The sequence below is a fragment of the Aristolochia californica genome, unplaced genomic scaffold (genome assembly GCF_029961685.1).
Source record: "Aristolochia californica isolate CCGP_79_NKW_82.1479 unplaced genomic scaffold, dmAriCali1.0.hap1 SCAF_16, whole genome shotgun sequence".
NCBI classification, from domain to species: domain Eukaryota; kingdom Viridiplantae; phylum Streptophyta; class Magnoliopsida; order Piperales; family Aristolochiaceae; genus Aristolochia; species Aristolochia californica.
The window spans coordinates 20,136,576-20,153,008 of NW_027181837.1; the positions used below are offsets into that span (position 1 = coordinate 20,136,576).

Below are 16,433 nucleotides of genomic sequence, written 5' to 3' on the forward strand. Positions count from 1 at the left end.
TTTTTGTCTTTTCTTGAAGGGACTATAGAAAGCTATAACTAAAGAACTCTCTTCTATAGTCAAAACAAGATGGCTGATGGACCCAGCTAGGCTGATCCCTTTACAAGACATGAAAGATGTAAAACGGCAAGGCAGATTGCTCAATCAGTTTTCTAGCCATCAAAATAACTCTAGCAAGAGATGAATCCTATGGCAAGATCAAAAACAGTTTCCAAGGGCTTCAAAATTCACCAATGATCATTTTGTTCCTCAAAAACATGGCGATTCTGGCTAGAGCACGAAAAGGGTGAATCTCAATAACTGGCTTAGATGAAGAATCATCCCCTCAGACACATCTGGGTTCAGAAGGACCTCCTCCTTCACATCAGCAAGAGAACCTTGGTACAGAAAGCAGATACATGACAAGTGATTTGTACAATAAAAATTATCTTACATTGCTTTAAATGGTGGATTTGGCAAAGTATTCCCACAACACATGGGTTTTCGAGCATCTTCTTTCCTTTTTTTTTTTACATTTTAAACAAGATCTCGTAGATAAAGGAGATACAGGATGTGGGGAGAAGGTAATAAATTTCAAATGGTCGACGAATTATTATGCAGTAACTGTGTCCTTCTGCAGCATGACAGCCTTGGTGAATCCTAAAAATTAGTACTTCTTCCTTCTTTTCCCATTTTTCTTGGCTTCTGATGTCCCTGCAGATGTTTGACTGTACAAATGATGGTTTCACTAACAATTGATGAAATTGCCTCTAGTTCGTTTGAGACCGACTCCTGATTCTTTCATTAAGAAGTTCCAGGCCAGCATTGCAGCACCCACTGCAGGCTCCAGCTGCAAAATCAAAAAATGGAAAACAAGAGATAATTCTGGCAATCCAAAACCACTGCCGATAAAGAAATTTCACTGTGCAAATTCACTGCCAAAAAAGGAATAGCACTGCGACTTAAGTTTATAAAAGGCTTGTATATTCCAGTCTTTGCTCAGAGAAATTTTTAGAATCAGCATTGAAGATCTGAAAAAAGCTATAAATCAACTTTACTGCTGTTTAGTGACTGAAAAAGTAACATAAATTTCCTGATGCTTCATTAATGAGGGATATCCTACGAGATAAAATGCAACCATGCTATCTCTCATACTTATCACTGTTTTATCTACTGACCTTAGGTCTTATTGGGAGAGCCCCAGGATAGTCCTTAGAGATGCACTTAACAACTTCTTTTCCAATGTCCCAACTTCTATTGGCTTCAAGAACGCCACCAACCATTACGAGTGGGAAAGGATCATTCCCATCTGCAATTAATAAGTTCAATTTAGTAATACATCAAGGGAAAAATGAAGTTTATTCCTCCCCCATTGCTTGAGGCCACAGAAAATATGGAACCACTTGCTATAGGTGCATGGGTTTAAGTCATCCAAACAAGTTGAATTGAAACTAATATTTGTTTCTGCATATTTTTTACGGAAACTGACCTTCACCACACAAACCCAATCTCTGAACAACAGCTTTTACACTTAGAGCCAATTCTTTGACAGAATCTCGCAAAATTTGATTTGCAACTTGATCCCCTGCTTCTGCAGAAGACACTACCACTGGGACAAGAGCTGCAATACGGGCCCAAGATGAATCTGCATAGGTCCACCTAAATGCCAATTGCAAAGAAACAGGTAAACAGTCTGAAACCCAAAACCAAGAACAAAAGCAACTTGACAAAAACCAGTTATTCACTCCAGTTTTTCACATTCTAACTAGTTAAAAAAGTTGCAGGCAAACGTGTGAAATGAAATACCCAATAAGCTCATCTGGAGAAGCAAGCCCAAGAGTATTGAGAATGTTGTGAGTAAGAATTGTTTGTGGACCACGACCATCATAAGCCCTCATTACAGCTGTCAGTGCTTGTGCAGCAATTCCATAGCCACTGCATGACATATGCAGCACATTAGTTTTCCAGTTGAGGTGGTAATGTATGTAACTAGTAGATATTGGCGTAGTTACAAATGCCAGATGTAGTGATATGCTATTTTCTCTATATGTTTGCTCAGAACCTACCAAGCTACCATTCACCAGGGAATTAAAGATTAAAACTACGAAGGTCACATAAAAAAACAGAAACATCAGAAATTCTCTTGCAATCTGGCATCCTTTTTCTACATGCAGATGCAATTCTCTAAATAGAAAACAGACTCAAGTCACATTCAGGGCTTGTATTACAGTAATAGACCATTTAAAGTTCAAACCAAACATTTTTTGGTTCACTACACATCTTGCTGGTAAACTGCTTCCCGCTATCCTCCCAACAGGTTGTAATAAATTAATCGAAGACTTTCACTGTTCATTTATCTATCAACATCATGAGGCATCCAGCTGGAATCATCTGATTCCAAAAACCATCTCCATGATCAGAGCTTACACACTGCTACATTAGTGAAGGTAACTCTTCAACAGTTCCCTATACATGGAACTACGAAAAGTGGCATATTCTCATCAATCTGTTCTAGCTTGTTCTGCATATCCGGTCCGAAAATCAATGATCTAATGGAGTCCAGAAGCATCAATATAAGTTGGCTGCATAAAGGATTCTGAATCTAAACATGAAGCACATTACTAGCAGTATGAGCATATTAGCATGATTTCACAGATTTTAGAGTCTCTTTCAAAGTTGTCAAACATTGACCTTTGTCATGTGTAGGCTAAAAGCATTTACACTAACCTTCCCCAATCACCTAAAAGAGGACCTGCACCAGCAGCTCTGGCCTCCCTTCCATCTTCAGTGAACCCATAAGAGATGGTTCCTGTACCTGCTATTAGCACACAGCCATGAAGCTTCCCCATGGTCCCACTTGCCAAGGCAGCAACAGCATCATTTTGGACAAATAACTTTACGTGGCTAGGAAAAATGTTCCTAACAAAGAAAAAAAAAAACACAAAATAATCATCTTGAGAATAAACTTTTCTTTCTCTGAATATTGATTAGACACACAATCTACACCCCCAAAGACTTAATCTACATAGCTTAAACATTTCAATACACTTTTGACTTGCAGAGAAAGCATAAGTTATCATGAAGAAACATTTTTCTTTTCAAGGCAATCACAAAGACACATTTGAAGAAAACCTAAGAGACAGAACCCATAAACATAAGCAAGAAGGTAACAAAACAAACACAAGGCAACTACTGGTTTACTCCTGGCAGTTTTTCCAGCTAAAAATTCCATGAGAAAGTTAACCTCTTTAATGAACAGAAACCTATATAAGCTTCACTGCCAGAAGAAACCGATTCCAGTCTCAGAACCAGGATAGCCTTTCACTACACCAGCCAATGACATCAGCTGAGATGTCAGCAAGTTTGCTACAGAAATACACACCAGAAGACAGCATGCCAAAGGTTACAGTTAGCCAATGTCATAATTGAGATGAGCATGCATTTTAAGTAAACATTAATAAATATTTTCAAGCACCTACAGAAAAATGCTGCCTCAGTGACCTTTCTCAGGAAAATTAGGTAACCTTCTCCAAGAGTCAGTTTCCAAGGAAACAATACTTCCAAGACAATTCTCCTGGTCAAGATTTGTTTTCCAATGAAGAAAGACCACAAACAACATAAGTGGTCTATTGTACCAAGTCAAGAAGAAAAGGAAGTTACAGAAGCAAAACCTAAGCCAATTCAGTATCCGTTGCTGATCAGTTGGATGGTTGACACCAGATACAGCTAAACAGACAGCACGAACAGCAGAGCGATTACTACCGGACTTCAGTAGGGCTTTTGCCATCACCTGCTCCAGGGTCTCCCTAGCTGCCGTTTCTGCACAACCCACAAATATTATTCTAAGCAGTTTGCCCATTCCAAAATAACCTAATAAGAAAGTTCACAACTTTCTCTCTGGCAGTGCAGCCGCTATAGAGTCTTAAATTCATGTTTCTAACTTCAGAACAAAACAGGCACAATCTAACCAAGACAATGAATCAACTATTGTGCACCTTTAAAAGAAAGATTTCGGTAAATGTGAATTGTAGTTTACATCTCTACTTCCCAGAGAAGAGCATTTACAGCCAAGAAAAGTCAACTATCCAGTTGGAAGTAGTGGTTTTATCACCTCCAGATGACATTCAAATATAATCTCCTGCTAATGAAGATTTTTAGCAGTGCTCAATTTGAAATGTGCACTTTTAGCATCATGCTTTCAAAGAAAAAATCAAACCTGGAGCAATTGAATCAATGCCAATAAAACTATGACTACAGAAAGACAGCACATTAACACCAGAGATGAAAACATGAACTAATAAAAGACAGGAAAAACTGATGCACCGTAAGAAGTAAGAGATCTATGCTCGAAGCATAAGAACTATCACGCTAAGATACAGAAGATTATATCAGTACTGTTGTTTTAAGTTGCAAAGCTAAAACCCCAAAAAACTATCAGATCAAAACTGCATAATATAATCAGGAAATGGTATAAGAAGTAAGAAACTAATGTTGAAAGCAAACCAGCATCTCGCTTAATAGATTAAACTCAAACCAATATTAACACCACAACGAAATTACTATTACACTACCAAGCCCACATCAGAAACTTAAGTGAAGGAAAAGGAAAACCCATTAAAAGATAATTTAAAGATGCGGTGAAGATGCTTAAAAAGAACCCTAACAGACAGACATTATCTAATAGAAAAGATTATTAGTACTTTCTTTTGCTGAATAACTGCACAAGAAAGCTACGGGTAACAAAACAATCTATGACAAAATCGGAAGCCCCAATCATATAACACTCAAAAACCACATCAAAATTGACGAATCAAGAACCAACAACGCCCATGTAACGCTACAACCACATTCAAATTCTCAACAAAATGCGAATTAATTTTCTTCGAGAACCTGAATACTAACAGGTATATAAGCATATGCAGATTATATACAAAATGGGTAAATTCGTGAAGTTTTAAGAACCCAATAAACCAAAGAAGAAGAACCCAATAGACAAAATAAGAAAAACCCAATAGACGAAAACCTGTTTGCTTCCACATACACTAAAAAACTAATCAAAGCACCACCATCAAAAAAAGGAAATAGACTCCAAAAACTGAAAGACGCCAACATCGAAACCCACGTCAATAAGAGAGCAAAAATTGAATGACCAACGAAAAGAAACACACGTAATATCCCCACAGCAAACTTAAGACAAGACCCAACTGAGAGGAACATCCAATACCTCCAACGCTGTTATGATTGGAGCATCCGGCTATGGCGCGAGCAAGAACGGGAATTGGGTCCGGAATTTGATCCGAAAACGGCATTGCCATGCAGATACAGACGGTGGAAGTTGTCCCACCGTCCAACCCCAGAATGACATTCGAAGCGTTCGGAGAGATGGGCACTTCGTCCTCGAAACCCCAGAGCTCCCCATTTCTGTACCTCTTCATCGGAGCCTGTAACGAAGACGGAGAATCTTCCCTTAATACAAGAGGCACTTCCGGAGAAGCAGCAGCAGAAAAGGGGAGATTCATGTATAGTAACGAGGGGTTCTACAGTTCGGAAACTGGATTCCGACGGCGAAATGGCCAAACGGAAGGGACCGAATCCCAATCTTTCTTTTACCGGACTGCAAAGCTTTTCCCATTGTTTTAATCACGGGCTCCTTATTAAATTCTTATTCTGTATTGGTCGCTCTGAAAACCAAGGATTTCCGTGTCTTTACTAATCGCTGCGACAATTAGATATGTTAAGTGCTCTCATTGGCTGCAACTTTCTCAAATCAACCAATCGAAACACAACAATTAAAGTCCAAAATCTGTCAAAATAGTTTCACAGGTTGTATATTTTTTTAATAGAGGATTAGCACATTATCTTCTTCGTTCTAGCATATATTTCTCATGCTTCACCAACCCCCTAACTCCAACTTGTGTCGGCCGATATGGCTCGTTTCCGACATGGATCATGTCACTTTATTTTTTGACCTACCTCACAATATATGATTTCGTAACAGCTCATATAACTGATTTAGAACCTACCTAATAAAATGAGTCTAATTAGGAAGGGTCACATAACATATGTATACCATCCAATTTAAGTATAAGTTTTCATGAAAGAATGTCCTCATATCACTATTATGAGATCCAAGGGACCAAGACAACTTGAGTGGCCTTTTTTTTTTTTTTTTTTTGTTAAATGGGGCTCTCGAGTTTGAGTTTCCTTAAGCTCGGGGGTAATCGGATATAAACCCATTGTAATACTAAAAAAATTAGATGACGATAGTTAACTAACAAAAAGTGAAATGTTGACGATAGAAACTTGGGTAATCGCTAATGGTTCCACTTGAGAGTTTGCTTATATTAAGATCTAATTTCTAGTATTAATAAACTTGAGGGATAACACAGTATAAACATAGTATAAACTTTGATATCTCATAATTTTTTCAAAGTTAATTTCTAATTCCTTTGAATTTTTCATGGCATTTTTTTTACCATCCTCATTGTCACAAAGTTGTTGGAATAGCTACATAATAACATAAAAATTATGATGATATTTTATAAATCTTAGAGAAGTCGATTTCATGACACAATTGCGATAGAGCTGAAAAAACTTGAATCAAATTCTTACAATAAGAATGTGAGAAAAATAAATCCCTAATGAGAGATATATTTGTCAATTGATGAGATCATTCACTATTTAATGGAGCTTGATTTCCATGTTTAATGGAAGCATTTAGTATGAATTGAAGCACACATATAATTAATATGAATAAAAATATTTTTTATGCAATAAAATAAAAAAAATTATAAACTACCATCTAACTACAAAGTCTTAAAGATTTGTTACATAGGTCATGTTAGGGCTTGAGTAGCTTATTTTTTTAAAAGAAATTGTGATGAAATGACATTTGTCATGTTCTCAGCCAAGCTTCCACTTAGTGACAAAAGGAAACATTCACGAAGAAAAAGCTAAAACTCTTGTGCCTAATCACTTGGAGAAGGGATTGAAGACACTTAGTTGATTACTCTTCTAAGCACAAGAACTATTTGTTTCATTTGTTTAAAGTTGATGAAGTTTATATCTTATCTCTCTAAGAAGAACCACAATAGCTGTTGAATCAGGTCGTTTTTTTTTTTTTTTTGAGTTTGATCTTGTTATTGGTAATGTTTTTTTTTTTTTTAAGTTGACCGACTATTAGTAGTTTCCTTAGATGTAGTGATATTAGGACAATTATAACTGTCTATCAATTCTAAGTTTTCCTCTTTAGACCTAGACAATAGCTGTTGAATCCAGGTCGATTTTTTTTTTTTTTTGAGTTTGATCTTGTTATTGGTAACGTTTTTTTTTTAAGTTGACCGACTATTAGTAGTTTCCTTAGATGTAGTGATAATAGGACAATTGTAACTGTCTATCAGTTCTAAGTTTTCCTCTTTAGACCTAGATAATAGCTATTGAATCTAGGTTGGTTTTTTTTTTTTTTGAGTTTGATCTTGTTATTGGTAACTTTTTTTTTTTTTAAGTTGACCGACTATTAGTAGTTTCCTTAGATGTAGTGATAATAGGACAATTATAACTGTCTATCAATTCTAAGTTTTCCTCTTTAGACCTAGACAATATCTGTTGAATCCAGGTCGATTTTTTATTTTATTTTTTGAGTTTGATCTTGTTATTGGTAATGTTTTAGTTGACCGACTATTAGTAGTTGACTTAGATGTAGTGATAATAGGACAATTGTAACTATTTATCAGTTCTAAGTTTTCCTCTTTTGATGAGAAAGAGAGTTTAAAAAGTTGTAGGTAAAAAAAATGGATCCGGTCTAACAAATAAGTTTGTGATTCCATCGATTGCACTTTGGATAGATTAAACGTTTTTTTTTTCTGAAAATTTCTGGAATTTGTTTGATTTTCGCTATTTTTTATGATTTTTATAATGTATTTAAAATTTCTGTTTATAGTGATTACACCGATCACTCTCTGGGTTTTTCAATTTTCATTACTGATTGTGCGTAAGCCAAACCGAGCCAAGGCAGACCAGGACGTGGTCCGGTTTACAAGATCAGGAAGGCAAGTCTTCACTTCAGGACTTGACGCACAGTTCCCCTCTCTCCTCTGCCGGGGCCTTAAAAAAGGCGGGGAAAGCCAGATTCCCTGAAACCCCTTCTTCTATCTCCCTCCAAAATTCGAACCTCGCAGCGCCGAAGGGAGAAGCCATGGCCAAAGACGAGGAAGAATTCCGAGGCGAAATCGAGGAGCGCCTCATCAACGAAGAGTACAAGATATGGAAGAAAAACACCCCTTTTTTGTACGACCTCGTCATCACTCATGCACTTGAGTGGCCTTCTCTCACTGTGCAGTGGCTGCCGGACAGGGAGGAGCCGCCGGGTAAAGATTACTCCGTGCAGAAGATGATTCTGGGGACTCACACCTCAGAGAACGAGCCCAATTATTTGATGCTTGCACAAGTGCAGCTGCCTCTGGAAGACGCGGAGAGTGATGGAAGGCAGTATGATGATGAAAGGGGGGAGATTGGAGGGTTTGGATGTGCAAATGGGAAGGTATACCTTTGTCTATTTATCTTATTTTTTGGGCGTCTAGTGGTCGCATGAGATTTTTCATTATTTTTATCTTTTATGGATGTTGCTGTTTTCTTTTCCATTTGTAGCCTGTGTTATATGAGAAAGTTTCATTCTTTTGTGGTGGATTTTGATTCCTATTTCTTTCTATTTTCCCTCTCGTTTCATTTGTTAGATTGGAACGAACAGTCGTCTTTGTTCTCCTGTATCATCATCATCATCCTATTTCTCTCACTTTTCTCCCCCTGTTCGTTTCATAAGCCGGAATAGTTGAAGGCTCTCGTTTCATTTGTTAGATTGGGACGAACAGTCGTCTTTTTTCTCCTTTATCATCATCATCTTATTTTTTCTCACTTTTCTCCCCCTGTTCGTTTTATGAGCCGGAACAGTCGATTGCTAATAAGCTATAAGTACGTTCTTGCATGGTTCTCTATATAAAAACTTTTAGTTCTTTATTTATTTTGTATATTTTTGTTATGTTGTTTTACTTTTTTAAGGCGTGGAAGTTCATAACAAAGACATACAGATAGAAGTCTATTACTGATAACTGAGCTAAAGCTTTACTCGACTTCTATAATGTAGCAAATATTGTTTATAAATTTTATTTTTTTGGTTCGGTAGCATAGGTATGTTTGAAGTAACGGAGCATTTAACTAAAGTTTTACATGATTTTTGTGTTGGTATTGTGAATTTTGTTAATAAATTTTATTTTTTGGTTTGGTGGCATAGTTACTCAAATGTATCAGAAAGCATTTACTAGTCACTCTCCTTTTCATGTAATACTCAGCATATCTATGACTGTTATATACCAAAATTGGTAGCGAGTGTACTAAACAAGTAGCTCTATGGTGTTTGATTTCTTAATATTTTACCTGAAGATTTAACCAATCTACTGAGCTCACAAGAAAGAAGACACATAGTTCAAGTTTTTATTTCAGTTTATCAATTGAAGGGAATAAACTCATTTTTGAAACACCTTAACATGACATGAATTTTCATTTTCAGTGCCATTTCAAGCAAGAAATTTCCTTATCTGCATAGTCAGGAATGTTTTGAGGGATTTTTCCATTAGCTATCTAATTTTGACCTCTTATTTCTTTTGAAGTTGTGAGGCTGCTGGATTTTGGATCAGATTTATATTTGCTAGTGTTCATTAACTTCTCTTGATTGGACCTTTTCTTCCGATGGACAGCATACGACAGGGAAGAAGGAAAAGTTTTGTACAACTGTAATATGGCGTATACCTTTTAATCTGGTGATTTGCATTAGCAGGTCATGATCTATTCAAGATGTTATTGTAAAATATCACTTTGGGTTTCATGGGAATTCTGGAATTCCTGAAGCCTGTCATCTGAAAATGTCGTGAAGGATTACTAGTATCTATCTATCTATATATAATATGTATGTATGTATGTATGTATGTATGTATGTATGCATTGATTCTGTCTTTCTATTTGAAGTTTTTTTTTTAATAATTGAGATCGCATACTGGAGTCATAGGCATTGACTGCCTACTGCAATTTAGTTTGTACTGTTTTTTGTGCATTTGCATTTTCTGATATTTATTTCTTAGGTTCTTGTTGGTCTATCATCATATGATGAAGTTTTCATATGTAGAGGCCATGATATGATTGTGTTACAATTTTCTTGCAGGTGCAAATAATTCAACAAATAAATCATGATGGAGAAGTTAACCGAGCTCGCTATATGCCACAAAATCCATTTATCATTGCTACAAAGACTGTTGGTGCAGAGGTGTATGTCTTTGATTATAGCAAACATCCATCTAAGCCTCCTCTAGATGGCGCATGCAGTCCTGACTTGAGGTTAAGGGGCCATAACACTGAAGGTTATGGCTTATCTTGGAGTCTTTTCAAGCAGGGCCATCTGCTGAGTGGGTCTGATGATGCTCAGATATGCTTATGGGACATTAATGCTACTCCTAAAAACAAGACTCTTGAGGCGCAACAGATTTTTAAGGTATCGGCATTTTTAGATATTTTTTCAGAAAAAAAAGGGCTTTTATGATTGTTGTCAACTTTACTATGGTCAGAGAAAATTATTAACTGCTCTCTTCCTATAAGTGTTGTTAGTTTGTATCTTGGTCACTACGAGGAAATTGTGGAATCAATCAGAACGACTGTATCTTGATACAGTAGCCTTTTCTTGATGCAATGTTGTTAAAGTATCTGATACTAAATTAAACTGATCCCACGAGGCAACACATGAGCTGCTTTGTTTTTACATGTGATATGCACCGTTGGTTCACCGTTCGTGATAGGGTTCAGCATTTGGTGCAGATGTATGGACATGGTCCAAAAACTGCTGAGCTGGGCTGCAGGTGAAAGAGATAAATGCTTTGCAACCATTAATCTAGTGACTAAAGTTGTCCATCTCGTAAAGTTGTCGCTATATGCCTCTGCTTAATCAGACTCTTCAAGCAGTGGGTCTGAGTTGTCTGCTTATGTTTGTCATGGATGTCATGCTTGTGGCAAACAATTAGACTCTTGGTTGGGTCTTATTTATCTGTCTTTTATCAAGTACAGCATTCACAGCTATGTAAAGGAATGCACAATGAAATTCTTGCTTATAGTTTTGTCAATATCTTCCCCCTCCTAGTGTAAATCTGTGCAGCATCTGTCTGCTCTTGGCTAGGCATGGCAGTAGATTTAATTTTTAAGTATTTAAAATGTTTTAACACTTTGTAAAGTTTAGGTTCATGAAGGTGTTGTGGAGGATGTTGCATGGCATTTAAGGCATGAGTATCTGTTTGGCTCTGTTGGGGATGATCACTACCTACTTATATGGGACCTTCGTTCCTCTCCGGCCAACAAACCTGTCCAAACTGTTATCGCCCATCAAGGTGAGGTAAGTTCCAAATTTTTTGTTTTACCTCGTAACTTAGTTTGTCTAGCGCTCATTTAATCATGTATGCTTTTCATATTTTTTTATGCAGTTTCATTTGATTTGAATATGAGGCTATGTCTTGGAAGTCGTTCAAAATTTCCTTCTGACATACTTTAATTGAAAAGGATCTATCACGAAAGCGCATATCTCTGTTCCGATACAAACATCATCATGTTGATACTTATATGTGATGCATAAATGTATATTTCTAAATCATTTTGCATTGGGCCAGATAATATATTCAATTATTTTATTTAACTATGGATTATTCATCTAACCAAAACACGTTTTTTTAAATCTAAATGGTGAATGATGGGCTAAAAAACTTAAGTGTTGAAGATTACAGCTAGGATACTTCTTCCCCATTCTATTCTGGTGTAATGTGACTCTCACCTAGGCTCATAGGGTAAAGCAAGTGGGCTTATACAGAATAACCATAACTATACAATGGTTCTCCACCAAAACTATTTTTTATTTATATAGCTCAATTCTGTTATGTGGACTGGTAACAAGTTCATAACTACGTAGCTGTCACACTTATCCAAACAGAATATTTCATAAATGGTGTAAATTTCTTAGTCTGGCTTTTATGGAAGCTTTAACATTTATGGTGGCGTTGGCTCTTTTATTGGCGAACCCTTTTGTTTAATTCCATTAATACTTGATACTTCATTTTTTTATTTTTCTTGTTCCTTACTTGCATCTTGCTTCTTAGAGTGTTATCAATTCTTCATCACTATCACCCAATCAAACATGCATAAAAAAGGACTACTTTGAGGATGGGGAATTAGCAGTTCTTCAAGCTGTAACTTAATATTCTTAGATATCCTACTTAATAGACTCTATTTGAGTTGTTGTAGAATCAATTTGTGCACAAGAAAATTAGAAGATTGTGAAGCATGTTGTTAGGCCTGAAAGCCTTCATTCAAATGTAAGTGTTGTTCTAAGTCCTACTTTAGCGACTATTTCTGTCCCATTATGCATGTAATAAGTACTGGCGACTGCAGCGTTGGACTTCATTTTATGCTTCCTTTGTGTTAAATGTTGAGTCCAAGACCTTCCTTAAATGATACTTGAGAAGGCATAAAACAGTGGCAGCAGCACAATCTCTTCATTAATTGACGGACCGCTTTGTCACGATCATCTGGACCACCGTGGGCAGTATGAAAGGAAAGAAAAAGGAAGAAGCATAGGTCTTTACACTGTAGGACCCCTGAGCATAGCTCAAAATAGATATCACCCTTTAATCCACAGTAGGGGCATGAAGAAAAGTGGAAAAGGAAGCCGATGAAATTTGATGCAGGGGAATAAGTGCTATACCTGCTCTGAACCTTTTGAAATGAAGATGTATGAAGGAAAAAAAGTAAAAAGATAATTATTGATGTCAGGAATCAGTAAGGAAGAAAGAAGCAGATAAGAGAAGGAAACAAAGATAAGAGGAAACACTCTTGGTTTAGATAGAATAGATTAATTGACTGTATTTTGTGAATACCACAAAGATAAAAGCGTAGATATGCAAACATTAAATAAAAGCACCTGATCTAGCCAAATCTTAATCATTTTGTTTCCCCCTTTGTTTTCTCTGGCAAAAACCTGCAACTGACAGCTGTTTCTTCTAGACACTAGTTCCTATGAGTCATTTCCTCTCAATCACTGCCCATTGTCTGGGTATATGAATAAGATCAGGAACACAAAATTCTGTAGTATATATTCTCTTCTCCTTTTCGTCCAAGTTTTCTTTTATATTCATTGTCTCATTTACTTTTTTTGCTAATCTGATGTACTGTGCATTTTAGGTTTGATTTTTTGCCCTTTTTGAAGATTTAAGCAGAGGAAGAAATAAAAGTTTGCATTCTTATTTTTTTCATCATTAGCTATGTTTTGATTAATTTCTCTATTAAGATTTCATCTAATTTCTATTTTTCTCTTTTTCTTCGTTATATTTCTAAATCCATCAGTCTAGGGTTTTCATGTGAAAATTTCCTGCTGAATAGTCATAGCGAAGCTGTGTTTGTTTAGACTGGAAATGAGAAAAAGGAAAATATAGTGACAATATTTATTGGTTGTTTCAAGTTCATTTATTTCCATTTTTTTTTTCTCACCCCCCCTCTCCTTGTTAACAGGGTGTTTTATACCATATTGATTTACATTCATCTTGCTAAGTTGTGGAAGAATGTAGTCATGTTTTGTTTCTGAGGTTGTGTCTTCCTGTCCATTGCTTTTGTTGTCAGGTTAACTGCTTAGCTTTCAATCCTTTCAACGAATGGGTTGTGGCCACTGGTTCAACAGATAAAACTGTTAAGCTGTTTGACCTTCGCAAGATAACTACCGTACTCCACACCTTTGAGTGTCACAAGTAAGTTTTGTCATCATTCACTATTTGCTGCTCCTGATATGCAAAGTTTATCTGCTATATCCATGAAATTTCAATTTTTGGTATAGATCTTGTTTTCTTGGCATTATAGCACTAAAACCTCTTCTTTGTTGTGTAATGCTAGGGAGGAGGTTTTCCAAATAGGATGGAGTCCCAAGAATGAGACTATACTAGCTTCCTGCTGTCTTGGCCGAAGACTTATGGTGTGGGACCTGAGCAGGTATTTTTTTGTACAACTATTTATTGCACTTTTCATTTCAAGGCTGTCATGGGGGAAGGATATTTGGCTGTAATGGTGGTGGAATGAAGTTTGTCATTTCCATCTACAAGAAATGTTCTGGTGCAGTGATTACCCAATTTCAGTTTTGAGGGCACATGCTTTCCTCTGACATAATAAAAATGGTTTTATTGTTTTATGTCACTTCCACAAACAACCAGTTTTTGTTAGTAGTTGTTGTTAAAGTTTGTCATTGTCTCCCAATGACTTCAGTGGTCTGGTATTGTTATTGAGCAGTGCTCTGGATGTGTCCCATAGTTATAGAGCTTTGACTTGAGTCATGACTTTTGGCCTCTCAGAGGAAGAGGGTATTGTTGCATCCAGGTCTTTCACACCCTGGAATTTTGGAAGATTTAAGTATTGCAGTTGAAACTGAAATTACTGTATTACTTGACTAAATATTGATGAATTTTCTTGCAGAATTGATCAAGAACAAACCCCAGAAGATGCTGAGGATGGCCCACCTGAGTTGCTTTTCATTCATGGCGGTCACACAAGCAAAATCTCTGATTTCTCCTGGAACCCTTGTGAGGATTGGGTTATTGCCAGTGTAGCAGAAGATAACATTTTACAAATCTGGCAGATGGCCGAGAACATCTATCACGATGATGATGATGTACCTGGAGATGATTCTAAAGCTCCATAAGTTTGGATTTAATGGGTTTCTTTCAAGGCTCCAAGAGAACAAAGGAGAACATCAAAGGCTACAGATTGCATCCCATCACTATTTCATTCAGTTTCATGCTCTTTGTGCGACTCTGAAGAAGGAACTTTGCTCCCAGGTGCGGTGACTAAGTATGTTTTCCTCTTCTTTTAAGGATACATAGTTGAGAAGACGTTGGTTTCAGCTTGTTTTCATTGCTTTCTGCTTGTTTTCATTGCTTTCTGCAGGGATGGGCATTACATCACACATGTATCTGACTGCCCAAAATTCTGAAATGTAATGAATGTTAAATAGTATTGTAACACATTCTAGATTTGATCTTCGACTTTAACCGACGCCCATAAGGTAATATGAACTGTATTCGCTGATTTATGGATACATAGGATCCGGTACCAACACAATTGCGAAAACTCGTACCAGTTCCTGAGCAGATCTACCCTCAAGTGATTGAGCAATCTATGCCAGGCTTGAGAACTTCTGGCAAGATCTGGTCTGAAGTCATCCCTGACGCCTCGGAGTAAAATTATAGGCGTCAGACGGGTCTGAAACCGACCGGGTTTCACCTCTGGCGGAATCTCCTGGTACAACCTCCACACCCTTCTCTTGGCTGGAATTGCTGCACGGATTATATCTCTGCAAAGAAACCAAACTTGCTTGTGAATCTTCACTTGCCAGTTTTAGAGCAGGGAGGGGAAAAAGTTATCTTGTTTAATGGGTTTCATTCATTTTTTAATGTAATTAAAAGGGATTAGTCCCATTGTGAGTGTTTTTACTGACACATTTGAACTCTTTATGTACCCAATTGAATAAAGATAAGTTATAATTGTTATATATGGTTGATCCAATACGAAAAATTATTTGGTGCGAAACATGTGAAATGATTATCTCATTTGATCATGATTGGACAGTTCAGATAGTCATTGATTGGACGGTTGAGATTAGGGGTGACATCAAATTGAGCGGTTTGTGAGTAGTTTGAGTTTGGCTCAGTTCGAATCGAAAACTCACGAGCTGACTCATTAACTTAACGAGGGCCCGAGAGGTGGGAGTTGTCTTCGACTCTTCAAGTTCGATTTCTTCCTTTCTTCATTTGTCGTCACCGATCCTTATCACTGTCGAGCTCCTCTGGTTTGCTGCTATGTCTACCTCTGTCGTGGTTGACAGCTGTTTGCCGGCCACCTTCGTCGTAGACTCCTTTACCCCCATGTTGTCTCGGTAGCCACTGCTTTAGCCTCAACTGTCAGCCCCGATGACAACTCCTCACCAGAGCCGCTAGACCCCTTGCAACCCCCCCCCCCCCCTCCTCGTCGTCTTGGCAGAAAACCAAAGACCTAAGTTATGGAATAAATAATTTCCCCCCTGCACGCGCAAAGACATCGTGCGATTTTGTATGTGCGAGATCACAATCATGTGAAAAAAAAACTGTTTTTGAACTCAGGTTATCTCTTCCACATGGCTCTCAAAGAACTCAAATTGTTTGAGGTATTCTCTTAATATTAACTCCACTCTAGTTTTTCGGAAGAACAGATTGGTACCATTTCAGAACTACCGTTGTATGAATCCATGCTTTGAAGAAAAACAAAAATGGGCATACGATTAAGTCATCCAAAACCATTTTTCTTAAACTTTTTCTATGTCTCGATGATCTAGTTTTTTTGTTTGATTATTGAATAAA

The 16,433-nt window shown here is 37.1% G+C and overlaps 2 protein-coding genes across 3 annotated transcripts; one reads left to right on the plus strand and one right to left on the minus strand.

The window, feature by feature from the left end:
• Nucleotides 1-250: 250 nt before the first annotated feature.
• LOC137952915 (uncharacterized) lies at nt 251-5,595 on the minus strand. The gene is made up of 7 exons (XM_068800026.1): nt 5,204-5,595; nt 3,651-3,798; nt 2,707-2,898; nt 1,786-1,914; nt 1,469-1,638; nt 1,158-1,288; nt 251-829 (listed from the first exon to the last, which is right to left on the minus strand). Exons 1-7 carry the CDS (start codon nt 5,496-5,498, stop codon nt 728-730), a joined length of 1,167 nt encoding a protein of 388 aa, XP_068656127.1. The 5' UTR covers nt 5,499-5,595; the 3' UTR covers nt 251-727.
• Nucleotides 5,596-8,091: 2,496 nt separating this feature from the next.
• On the plus strand, nt 8,092-15,107 carry LOC137953016 (WD-40 repeat-containing protein MSI1-like). Of its 2 annotated transcripts, XR_011112338.1 has the most exons (7): nt 8,092-8,518; nt 10,190-10,516; nt 11,252-11,404; nt 13,675-13,799; nt 13,942-14,037; nt 14,515-14,876; nt 14,986-15,107. XR_011112338.1 is itself a non-coding variant. In XM_068800192.1 (6 exons), the coding sequence occupies exons 1-6, from the start codon at nt 8,174-8,176 to the stop codon at nt 14,738-14,740; spliced, it is 1,272 nt and encodes a 423-aa protein (XP_068656293.1). In that variant the 5' UTR covers nt 8,092-8,173; the 3' UTR covers nt 14,741-15,107. The 2 variants fall into 2 exon arrangements, 1 of the variants encoding a protein (XP_068656293.1); XM_068800192.1 differs by having other exon boundaries at nt 14,515-15,107.
• The last annotated feature ends 1,326 nt before the right edge of the window (nt 15,108-16,433 follow it).